Source organism: Sceloporus occidentalis, unplaced genomic scaffold (assembly GCF_023333645.1).
Source record: "Sceloporus occidentalis isolate IW3139 unplaced genomic scaffold, rSceOcc1.0.p SCAF_6, whole genome shotgun sequence".
NCBI classification, from domain to species: Eukaryota; Metazoa; Chordata; class Lepidosauria; order Squamata; family Phrynosomatidae; genus Sceloporus; species Sceloporus occidentalis.
In genome coordinates, this window is record NW_028316986.1 from 2548081 (window position 1) to 2560840 (window position 12760).

The following is a 12760-nucleotide window of genomic DNA, read 5'->3' on the forward strand; positions in this document are numbered from 1 at the left end:
AAAATCCTCCACATTGGGGGCTGAGATAGTGACACCTTTGCTTTCTGATGGTTCAGCGTACACAAACTTTGTTTCATGCACAACATTAATAAAAATATTATGTATAAAATTACCTTCAGGCTATGTGTATAAAGCGTACATTGTTGTTTTTGCTGTTGCTGTGTGCCTTCAAGTTATTTCCGACTTCTGGTAACCCTAAAACAACCTACCACAGGTTTTCTTAACAAACTTTTTTCAGAGGGAGGTTGCAATAGCCACCCTCTTAGGCTGAGAGACTGTGACTTGTCAAGGTCACCCAGTGGGTTTTTCCATGGTCAAACCTGGTTTGAACCCTGGTCTACAAAGACATAGTCCAGCGCTCAAATCAATACACCATATTGGCTTATGGAGCATAGATGAATTTCATGTTTAGACTTGTGTCCCATCTCCAAGATATGTTGCCATCATCATCATCATCATTTTACACCCCACATTCCTCCTTGTATAGGGACTCAAGGCAGCTAATGTATATGTATGTACGTAATGTATATAAATATTCCAAAATCCAAATAAATAAACAAAAATCCAAAATCTAAAACATTTCTGGTCCCCAGCATAAGGGAGATAAGGGAGACTCAACTTGTATGATGATGACCCTACAGCAATGATTCCCAAACTTGAGTGTTCCAGGTGTTTTGGACTTCAACTCCCAGAAGCCTCAGCCTACCTGGCCAGAAGTCAGGAATGTTGGGAGCTGAAGTACAAAACATTTGGAGGACCAAAGTTTGGGAATCACTGCCCTTGAGTTTCACTGCATCCCCGTACCTCGTATTACTGAGATGTCTCTCAAGGCAACGGAATGTTCCCAATCTTTGAGCCTGAGGTCTTCGGTGACATTGTTTAAGATGGCCAACTCATGCTTCAGCTGCTGCTCCATGGCAATGTGGACCCGGCGCATCTGCCGTGCATCCTCGGTGGCATTGCTGATCAAGACCTGCAGGTCCTGGATACGGGTGTGATGGATGCCCACGTCGTAGGACAGAGTCCGGTTCATGCTGCCCACCTCGCCTCCCACTTCGGTCAACTGGTCATTCAGGCTCTCCACGTGGGAGGCCAGCTCTGCCAAGACACCCTCATGGTGCTTCAAGAGGAGGCGGCTGCTGTTCCCCTCCACCGAGAGTCTGTATATCTCCATCTGTGCCACATCGCTCTGCTGGTTCAGGCTGTCCCGCAGGCCCGAAATGACCCTGTCCGTCTGAGCCGCCTGGGCTTGCAAGCTCCCAAGAGCCCCTTCCAGTTTCTGGAGAGATCCCGTCATCACCAAAAGAGAGTCGGAGTGGTTCTGAAGGAGGTCCTGCAAGCGCCAGATGTGGTCCAGGAACTCCCCTTTCAAGGGCTGCTGCATCGCCTTCAGCTGAAGATCTCGGAAGGTTTCGTTCAACCGGTTCACGTTCCCAGTCAGCGCTTTGAGATCCTCTGGGGAACTCTGAGGCCGGGAAACTGGGAAGGAGAGAAGGAGATGACATCTCAAACTGGGAGAAAATGGAAAACCCATTCCACACTACCAGGGCAGAAAACTAGGACAACATGAATAGAAAAGCCTATGCACATTTCCACCTGAGCCAGCATGGAATGATGGTTTGAGTGTTGGACTAAGACTGAGGAGACCAAGGTTAGAATCCCACCTCAGCCGTGGACACCCACTAGCTGGCCTTGGAAAAGTGACACTCTCTCAACCTCAGAGGATGGCCATAGCAAACCCACACATATAATCAAAGAATCCCCAACAGATGGCCATTCAGCCTCTGTTTTAAAACCTCCAAAGAAGGAGACTCTACCACTTGCCAAGAGACCAGTGTCTTCCACTGTGGACCAGTTCTCACTGTCAGGAAGTTCCTCCCAATGTTTAGGTGGAAGGTCTTTTCCTGGAGCTTGCATCCATTGTTCTGTCCTATTCTCTGGAGCAGCAGAAAACAAGCTTGCCCCATCTTTACTCTGACACCCCTTCAAATATTTGAACAGGGCTATTATATCACCTTTTAACCTTCTCTTCTCCAACTAAACATATCCAGTTCCCTAAGTCTCTCCTCATAGGGCTTGGTGTCTTCCAGACTCTTCACCATTTTGGTTGCCCTCCTCTGGTCATGCTCCAGCTTGTCCATATCTTTTTGAATTATGGTGCTCAGAACTGGACAAAATATTCCAAGGGAGGTCTGACCAAAGCTGAACAGAGTGGTACTATTACGTCCCTCAATCCAGATCTATACTTTTATTGACAATGTACAGTTGTCCCTTGGTATCTGCTGGGGTTTGATTCCAGGACCCCCCGTGGATAACAAAATGCATGGATGCTCAAGTCCCATTAAATAAAACGGAAAAGGGAAATGATGTCTCTAGTACAAAATAGAAAATCAAGGTTTGCTATTAGGAATTTCTACTTTTTTGAATATTTTCAAGCTGTGGATGCTTGAATCCACGGATAAAAAAATCCATGGATACAAAGGGCTGACTGTATTGATATGAATTGATTTATTAATTTGATATGTATTGATTTAATATGTATTGGAGGGTCTGTGAACTATGTCCTATGAGGAGAACTATGCTTGAGAAATATGATTCCAGGCTGCATCAATACGAGTATATTGTGCAGATCAAGGGAAGACAAAGTACCACTCTATTCTGCTTTGGTCAGGCCCCACCTGGAATACTGTGTCCAGTTCTGGGCACCACAACTGAAAAAGGATGTTGAGAAACTGGAGCGCGTCCAAAGGAAGGCCACCAAAATGGTGAAGGGTCTGGAAACCATGCTTTATGAGGAATGACTTAGGGAGCTGAGTAGGTTTAGCCTGGAGAAGAGAAAGTTAAGAGGTGATATGATAGCCCTGTTTAAATACTTGAAGAGATGTCATATTGAGGAGGGAGCAAGCTTGTTTTCTGATGCTCTAGAGAATAGGACACAATGGAACAATGGATGCCAGCTCCAGGAAAAGAGATTCCAGCTCAACATTAGGAGGAATTTCCTGACAGTAAGAGCTGTTTGACAATGGAATGCACTCCTTCAATGGAGAATAGTGGAGTCTCCTTCCTTGGAGGTCTTTATTTAGAGGCTGGATGAGCATCTGTCAGGGATGCTTTGATTGAGAGTTCCTGCAGGGCAGAAGGGGGTTGGACTGGATGGCCCTTGGGGTCTCTTCCAGTTCTATAATTCTATGACTTCCCTTGATCTAGACACTAAACTTCTATTGATTCCTGTTTGGCTGCTGCATCACCCTGTTGGTTCATGTTCAACTTGTGGTCTACTAGGACGCCCAGATCCATTTTGCATGTCATCTTGCCAAGCCAGGTAGCTGCCCTCCCTCCTATATTATTATTATTATTATTATTATTATTATTATTATTGAAAATCTAATTGCTGACCTCTGACTTCACCACAGTATATTGAATTGTTTTTAAGTATGTTTTATGTTTTACATTCCACATTGTTTAATTGTATTTTAAGGGGGGTGGTTGAGGCTTTGGGCTGTATATTTTAACCGTGTAAGTCACCCCGATTGCATTTTGTAGAGAGGCGGGATATAAATACATTATTATTATTACTATTACTATATCTATGAATTCAATTTTTTCCTGCCTAATTGTAGTACCTTACATTTCTCCCTGCTGAACTTCATGTTGTTAACTTTGGGTAGATTTTGGATAGATTACATTTTCTAATCTATTAAGGTCATTTTAAAATTTGATCCTGTCCTCTGGAGTATTAGCTACTACTCCTAATTTGGTGTCATCTGCAAATTTCACAGGCATGTCCTCTATTCTTTCATCCAAGTCACTGATAAATATATAGATAATACACCCAACACTTATGGCATTTGCATGCCTTTTCACTTTTGTTCAGTCTGGTCTTCCAAAAAACAGAGATTTATTCTTCCAAAGCATGTGTGAATGTGTGTGTGTGTGTGTGTGTGTGTACATGCACACCCATACCCACATATCTATATGTGTCTTTGAAAAACCATTGAGATTTTTTCCAAAGTAAGCCTATCTGTGTGGTTTTGCATGTATATTGCTGTGAAGCCAGTATGTCCACAAACATAGCAATAGTAACTTTCCCAGCAAACATCTCACAACATTGAAAAGTAACGCTTTCCCCTCCACTGGCGCAATGCTCCCAGAAACTACTTTTCTGCACCATTACGAAGGGTACAATGAAGGCAGAAGAATCAAGGAGTGAGGCCGTCCCTTGCCAGGCTTCATGCCCTTCTCTGGTCACTCAGGCCCATTTGGCCAAATGTGTGGGATTTGCGTGCCTTTTCCCTTTTGTTCCGTCTGGCCTTTCAAAAAGATGTTGAGATGTTTTCAAAAGCGTCTGTGTGCCTGTGTACATGCATGTACACACGCACACATGGACACACACACACATTTCTATGAAGCCAGCACATCTGCCCTTATGCCAATATGTCCACGCTTGTGGAAATTGCATGCATTTTCCCTCTTTTCCAATCTGGTCTTTCAAAAACCACTCAGATTTTATTCCAAAGTGTGTGTGTATTTATATATATTTCCAGTCTCTCCACTAAGAGAGCAATGGCCACTTTCCCCATCATCCAGTATCTCCCAATGGAGAGCAATGGACGTTTCCCTCCGCTGGCCCAAGGCTTCCAGGGACTACTTTTCTTGGCCATTGTGATGCGTACGATGAAGGCGGAAGGATCAGGCTGCCTCTGGCCAACTGCCAGCCTCCATGGACTTCTCTGGTCAGAAGGGAAGGGAGAGCCAGGCTGAGTGGTTAGAGCAACTGGGGGCCAAAGGAGACTGAAAACCGCCTCTCAGAGAGGAAAACAGAAACAGCTGGAATGCTTCTCAAAGCTGGAGCTATTTCCTAAAGTTAACTAAGGGATTCTAAGCTGATCAGTTTATATCTCTGAATATTGGCTCTTACTCATTGGCTCTTACTCAGGGTTAGGAGGGCAATGAAAAGGAAGGGCAGGAAATCGAAGAACGGAGGGGAATTTGGGGTAAGTTCAATGGCTTGTATCAAGCAGAGCGGATCAATGGGATTTGGACAAGTACTTTGGTTTCCCAAGCATCGGTTGGTTTCTGCTGAGGTTAGTATTATCTATTTCAATTAGGACTAACAAGTGGTTTAAGGCTTTTATTTGAGGAAGCATGGAAGGAAGGAAGGAAGGAAGGAAGGAAGGAAGGAAGGAAGGAAGGAAGGAAGGCATAATAATAATAATAATAATAATAATAATAATAATATGTTTTATTTTTGTTTTCCCGCCTCTCTCGGTGGATTGAAGTGGGATTACAGTCAGATTAAAAATTCGTCAACAGTAATTCTATAACAATGTTAATAAAATCACAATAAAAAGTCATGGATTATCTAAAACAAGTTAGTACAATACAGTGTAACAGCTCAGGTTAACATCCCAAAATATATTCCTATTCGAGAGAGAGAGTATTTCTTCAAATCTATAGAAGATCAGGAGGGTATGCCTGGCGGAATAAATAAGTTTTCAGTGCCTTCTTAAAAGCATCCAAGGTGGAAATAAATCGGAGGTCTTCCGGAAGGCTATTCCAGAGTGCAGGGGCCATTGGCAAGTATGCTCTCTAGTGAGTGGTTGTTAATCTCATTTTAGGGTGATCAAGTAAGTTCTTCCCACTCGTTCTGAGAGTGTGGGGCGGATCATGTCGGGAGAGGCATCCCCTCAAATAACTTGGGCCCAAGCCATGTAGGGCTTTAAAGGTAACAACCAAAACTTTGTATTGGGCCCGGAAGCGAATTGGCAGCCAGTGTAGGGATTTTAGTACAGGTGTTATGTGGTCTGAACTAGAGGTCCCAGTGACCACTCTGGCTGCTGCGTTTTGAACTAATTGAAGCTTCTGAACTTGGTACAAAGGTAGCCCCATGTACAGCGCATTACAGAAGTCCAAGCGAGAGATTACCAGTGATTGTACCACTGTTTCAAGGTCCTTTCGGTCCAGATAGGGACACAGTTGGCGTATCAGCCGGAGCTGGTATCAAGCACTCCTGGTCATCACATCCACTTGAGATGTTAATTGTACAGATGAGTCCAGAAGTACTCCCAAACTGTGAACTTTGTCCTTTAGGGGAAGTGTGACCCCGTCCAGGACAGAATGACAAATCTCCCTACCTGGACCTGGGGTGCCTATCACAAGTACCTCTCTTTTCTCTGGATTCAGCTTGTGTTTGTTTTCCCTCATCCAGCCCATTACTGACCTCAAGCAGGCATCCAGAGGAGAGGTGCCTTCCTTAGTCACTGTATCAGTCGGAGACATGGAGAGGTAGATCTGGGTGTCATCAGCGTACTGATAACACCTCGCCTCATGACTCCGGATGATCTCTCCCAGCGGCTTCAAGTAAATGTTAAACAACATGGGGGACAGGATGGCGCCCTGAGGGACACCAGATGTCAGCTCTCTTTTAGGAGGGCAACAGTCCCCCAGCCTCACCATCTGGAATCTTCCCGAGAGGTAGGACCGGAGCCATTGGAGCGCAGTGCCCCCGATACCCAACTCTCTCAGGCGTTCCAGAAGGATACCGTGGTTGATGGTATCGAAGGCTGCTGAGATGTCCAAGAGCACCAACAAGGTCACACTTCCCGTCGATGCCCAGATAAAGATTGTCGACTAAGGCAGCCATGGCTGTCTCAACTCCGTATCCCTCCCTGAAGCCAGTTTGAAATGGGTCCAGATAATCGGCTTCGTCCAAGACAGCCTGGAGTTGAAAGGCGACCGCCCTCTTGATCACCTTGCCCAAGAATGGTGATAAGGAGACCGGTCTATAGTTAGTCCTTGCAAGGGGATCTAGGGAGGGTTTCTTCAGGAGTCGTTTTACTATTGCCTGTTTCAAAGTAGATGGAAGTATCCCCTCCCTGAAGATGCATTTATAATAATAATAATAATTTGTTTTATTTATATACTGCTATTCCAAAGATGATAGCGGTGAACAGCAAGTAAGCTAATTAGCAAGTAAGCTAATTTGACCCCAGCAGTCTGGGTACTCATTTTAGCGACCTTTGAGGGATGCAAGCCTGAGTCAAGCTTGGGCCCTTTTGCTGGTCTTGAACTCGCAACCTTGTGGCTTTGAGTGAATGGCTGCAGTACAGGCGTTTAACCACTGCAATGTTGTAACAATGTTTTTATGGCATCTCCTCCCTGAACGGTCAACCAAGAAGGGCAAGGGTCGAGGGGAAGGAAGGAAGGAAGGAAGGAAGGAAGGAAGGAAGGAAGGAAGGGTAAATGGATGGGAGACATACTTTGGTTTTTTAAATCCTCAAAGGAAAAATTATGCACGAAAAGAGGTTAAAAACCCAAACCAGGAGGAAAATAGTGACAGGGAGGGAATGAGGAGAAGTATTAAAAGAGAATTAACCCAAATAGAGTAACAAAAATGTGAAGATAATATAGTTGGCTTTTAGTATCCACTCAGACTTTGTTCCCCATAAATGGATACCAAAATCCATGGATGCTAAGTCTCATTAAAAACAGAGTCAGAGTAAAATGGTGTCCCTTATATAAAATGTCACAAATCAAGCTTTGGTTATTGGAATTTATATATTTTTAAAATATTCTTCAGCTGTGGATGCTTGAATCCGTGGATATAGGATCAGTGGATATAGAGAGCTGGCTGTACTAACATGAAGTTCTGCTTTATATTTCAGATGAAGGGAAGAACCAATTTCATGTGAAATGCTCTTGCTACAACTCCAACATGGCAACTGGGGATATTGCTCCAGGATGTGACCACTAGGCTTTTGATACCGGCCAGCATCCTTCTGTTTCCATGCAAGTAAGTGGACCAACTTCTCCCCCTCCATTTTCCATTAACAATCCAAGACCATCGCGGGCGAAGGCAACTGGACAATGAGTGACCCTCTGAGACGTTTCTGCATTTGGGCTTTGAATGCATTTGGGGACCTCGTTCTAAATGCCTTCCTTTGCAGAGATTTCAAAGCAACAATTGTGCGGGAAATGTGTGACTTGAAATGCTGTGTTTTTGGTAAAAATGCTCTTTGGAAATGGTGGGAGGAGGGCACTAATGTCCTTAGTCTCTGGTTCCACATGCCTCTTGGGATCAGATACGAACAAGAAAGCAAACTTTTAAGAGAAATAACCAGCAAGTCCCCATTGCATTTGATCCTTTATTTACTTTGCATTTGATCCCTGTGTGACCTTCTTTACTGCATTGCTTTTGTATTGTTGTGTGTTTGTGTGTGGGGGTGTGGGGGTTTCTCTGCTTTCCTGGTTTTGCCAGAGTTGACACTCAAAACAAAACCTTTTCTCTGTGATCTGCTAGAGAAGGTCTTAGGGGTTACTGGGAGGGACTGGGGAGTACTGCGGTATAGAGGCTGCTTTTCCCAGATCCAGAGGAGGAGACAGGGGCCCCATACAAACAGGCCAAAATAAAGCTGCTTCAGGTCACTTTGGAGGTATGCTGTTTAAATGACACATATGTCCTAAGGGGCCAGAAGCTGAGCCAAAGCCATGCTCCAGTCCTTAGGACTGGAACGTGGCTTTGGCGCAGCTTCTGGACTCTTAGGACGACTGCATCATTTAAACAGCATACGTCCGAGTCCTAAGTGACCTGAAGCAGTTTTATTTTGGCCTGTCTGTATGGGGCCACTGTCTCAGATACAAGAGCTTCACACTTCAAGGGACCCAAGAACAGGTGAACCCTCTATTCTCTCTTTCCACACCAGGAATAACAAGGGAATGCTTTTGTATGTTGTGTGTCTTTGTGTATCATAGAATCATAGAATCGTAGAGTTGGAAGAGACCACTAGGGCCATCCAGTCCAACCCCCTGCCATGCATGTATGGGGGGCTTCTCTCCTTTTCTGGCATCCTAGCATCTCCTATGAAGAATCTGCACAACCATTTTCTGAAATTGTGGCTGGATTACCAGGTAAGCCCTCTTTTATGTTTTCAATAGCAATAAATACCAACAACAGTGTTTTAGGGAGAGATCCCTCACAAGACCAGTCTCCATGATGGATCTTAAAGGCAGTAAGGATGCTAGGAAGGAGGTCTCTGCAATGTCTCACAACAGTTTTCAGGTTGCAAAAAGTGAATATGCGGAAACAGTTGAGTTTTTACAGAGCAAATGTTCTCATTCTGTCAGGTTTTCCTGAGAAAAGGCACAAAAACCTCTGAGATTTTCCCCCAGTGTGTAAATGTGGTTTGTGTGTACTTCTGTGAAGCCAGTATATCCACCAATTTGGGCTAAATTTAATGGCTCATCCTTCCCAGAATGAATCAATAGGATCTGTATCAGTGCTTTGGTTTACCAAGCGTCTGTTGATTTCTACTATAGTTAGTATTATCTACTACAGTTAGGATTAACAAGTGGTTTAAGATTTTAATTACGGACGGAAGGAAGGAAGGAAGGAAGGAAGGAAGGAAGGAAGGAAGGAAAAAAGTAAACGGATGACAGATGATGTTTTGGTTTTTTCAAAGGAAATTTTGATTTCAGCTGTGGTTTATTTTACCAAATGTCTATTGCTTTCTGTTGTGGTTAATATTATCTGCTACAGTTAGGATGAGCAAGAGGCTTAAGACTTTAATTACTGAAGGAAAGAAGAAAAGGAGGAAGGAAGGAAGGAAGGAAGGAAGGAAGGAAGGAAGGAAAATATATGACAGATAATACTTTGCTTTATATTTATATTTCTACTGTTGCGGGAAACAGGGGAAAGCCCTTATCTAGCAGAGCTTGGTGGCTTGCCCTTAAGTTCTGGAGGAAGGTTATAGTATTTGAGGGGGGCTTAGATCTCCTTAAACCTCTGCCAGAAGAGCATTATATTAGTTCCTGGTCCAAGTGTGTTGCAAAGAAAGTTGCATCTCTTGGCCTCATCTCTTCTTTCACATCTGGGCTCAAATCTTGCTCCTAGGTCGGTCATGCAGACAGCTTTCTGGGAGCTGCGCTTGTGTTCTCATGTCTTTTGTTCCCTCAGTATTTATTTTATATTATTTTATTTCTTTCATTTATATACCGCCTTTCTCCCCAGAGGGACACAAGGTGGCTCACAGTTAAAACCTTTAAAATTGTTATAAAATTCAACCAATTACAAAGTCTATATGTAATACCACATAAAATATGCAGAAGTTAAAAACAAACTAAAAACCCACCTGCCCCACCTGTGAGAAGGGTGCAGCTGGCGCACATGAGTTTAAGATGTGCAAATGCACTCCTGGCAACTGCTGAGTCATGGGCATCCAGGCTCAGAGAGGAGTCCAGGCAGATCTGACGTCTCAAGGAACGGACGCAGATGGCACATAAGTGTAAGATGTGCAAATGCACTCCTGGCAAGGGCTGGGACCTGGGCATCCAGGCTCAGAGAGGAGTCCAGGCAGATCTGACATCTCAAGGAACGGACGCAGATGGCACATAAGTGTAAGATGTGCAAATGCACTCCTGGCAAGGGCTGAGTCATGGGCATCCAGGCTCAGAGAGGAGTCCAGGCAGATCTGACGTCTGAAGGAACAGACGCAGATGGCACATAAGTGTAAGATGTGCAAATGCACTCCTGGCAACTGCTGAGACCTGGGCACCCAGGCTCAGAGAGGAGTCCAGGCAGATCTGATGTCTTCAAGGAACAGATGCAGATGGCACATAAGTGTAAGATGTGCAAATGCACTCCTGGCAACTGCTGAGACCTGGGCACCCAGGCTCAGAGAGGAGTCCAGGCAGATCTGATGTCTTCAAGGAACGGACACAGATGGCACATGAGTTTAAGATGTGCAAATCCAGTGCTGGCAACTGCTGAGACCTGGGCATCCAGGCTCAGAGAGAAGTCCAGACAGATCTGATGTCTCAAGGAATGGGTGCAGTAGGTGCCCAAGTTAAAGATGTGCAATTGCACTCCTGGCCACTGCTGAGACCTGCGCATCCAGGCTCAGAGTATAGTCTGGGAGCACATCCAAGCTGGCAGCCTGAGATTTCAGAGGAATGTGACCCCCCTCCAGGACAGGCAAAGCCCCAGTTCCCTGATCTGCCTTACAAATGACCAGGAGCAACTCTATCTTGGATGGTCGATGGTATCAAAAGGCGCTGAGAGATCCAGCAGGACCAATGGGGACACGTTTTCTCTGTCCAGTTTTCTACGGAGGTCATCCACCAAGGCGACCAAAGCTGTCTCTGTCCCATAGCCAGATAACCCATTTCGTCCAGAAACTCCTGAAGCTGGGAGGCCACCACTCGCTCCAGAACCTTGCCCAAGAATGGAATAGTAGAGACTGGCCTATAGTTATTCAAAACAGTGGGATTGAGGGTGGTCTATTTCAGTGACAGTCACACCACAGCCTCCTTGAGACAAGATGGACATCTGCCTTGCTGCAGTGAGACATTTGTCACCCTCCTTACCCACTCGGCCAGTCCCTCTCTGGTTGCCTTCAGAAGCCAGGAAAGGCAAGGATCCAGTATGCAAGTGGTGGCCCTCACTTCTCCAAGGATCCTGTACAAATCCTCATGCTGCACACACTGAATCTTTTCCAACACGGCAGAACAAGCAGGTGCCGAGATTCAGCATCCAAGTCAGAACAAATCCGAAGGGGAAGAGGTGTCCTTGGCTGGGTACCTGGGGCTTGGTCCTGGCAGAAAGTAGTCTCTGAGGCTAGTAGTCCACCAGGTGAGATGAGGCAAGCAGCAAGCAAGCCCTTTCCATATTGCCAATTATTTGGTGAGTATCGCCATATGCATGTATACATTGCAAGATGCAATGTATATTCTATACAACTACTTCATTGCAGACTTGCTGGTGTTCTTTATGCGAAAGAAGATGCCCACGTAATAATAATAATAATAATAATAATAATAATAATAATAAATAAAAAAGACAATCGAGGCAGCTTACAATTAAAAGAATCCATACAATACAAATATCCCAATATCCCCTCCCTCCCCTAAAACATCAATTCAACATCTAAAGCATTGAAGCAATCCATAACTTCGAAGTAGAGTCTATAGAGTTTATTGCCCACATATCATATAACGTTCTGTGGTTTGAACGAGGACAGAACGGAACGGATTTTATCGCAAAACCTCGTTTCCATAGCGTTCTCCTCCAGGGCTCTTTCAGTTCCATTTGCTTCATCTTGCTCCAATGATAGAATTTCGTCTTTCCTTCCCAGAAAACGTTGCTCCCACTCTGTGGGATACTTCTGGCGTCCGATTGCGTCCCTGTCTCAAGCCGTGCATTATGATGTGGCGTCAAAGCCCTCCTCCTGTCTTATCATCTCCTTTCTCTTCCTACTGTTCCTCTCAATTCCCTTTGTTCCTCTTAATAGTATTGAAGGTTTTTAATTAATGTTGTTCTGTCTTTAACAGCTTTTGATGTATCCAGAGTCGAAATGCTTCCTCTATTGCCAAACTGCCGCTTTTTTTCTTATCAAGAAAGCAGAATTCATTTGATGACATAATGATAGCAAGAGGATGTAGGGAAATCACTATGTGAAGATTGACCATTGTTTTTAAAAAATTTGATTGTATGTGATTAATAAAGTGAAAATAGGTTTATTTTAATGTTTTGTATATGGAATAATAACACTGTGAAGAAGCAATAAAGAAAATCCATGGAATGCTGGTTTTAAATACAGAATATAAGGTAAGTGTGTCAGAATATTACAGGTAATGTTATCCTATGTTCATAACGAAATATAAGTCTGTTGGCATTTTTAGTTTTCTACCATTAGGGAATTTCATCTGCATATTTCTTGTTATTTCCTGAAAGTTATTATTATTATTATTAAACTTTATTTCTATA

General features: G+C 44.1%; 1 protein-coding gene across 1 annotated transcript in view; it reads right to left on the bottom strand.

The window, feature by feature from the left end:
• The window catches only part of SCARA5 (scavenger receptor class A member 5), a 139153-nt gene that overhangs the window by 59951 nt on the left and 66442 nt on the right, over positions 1-12760 (bottom strand). Inside the window, exon 4 of the mRNA XM_089528720.1 lies at positions 805-1479. Within this exon, the coding sequence (XP_089384846.1) occupies positions 805-1479 (675 nt within the window). The remainder of the gene's footprint in view (positions 1-804; positions 1480-12760) is intronic.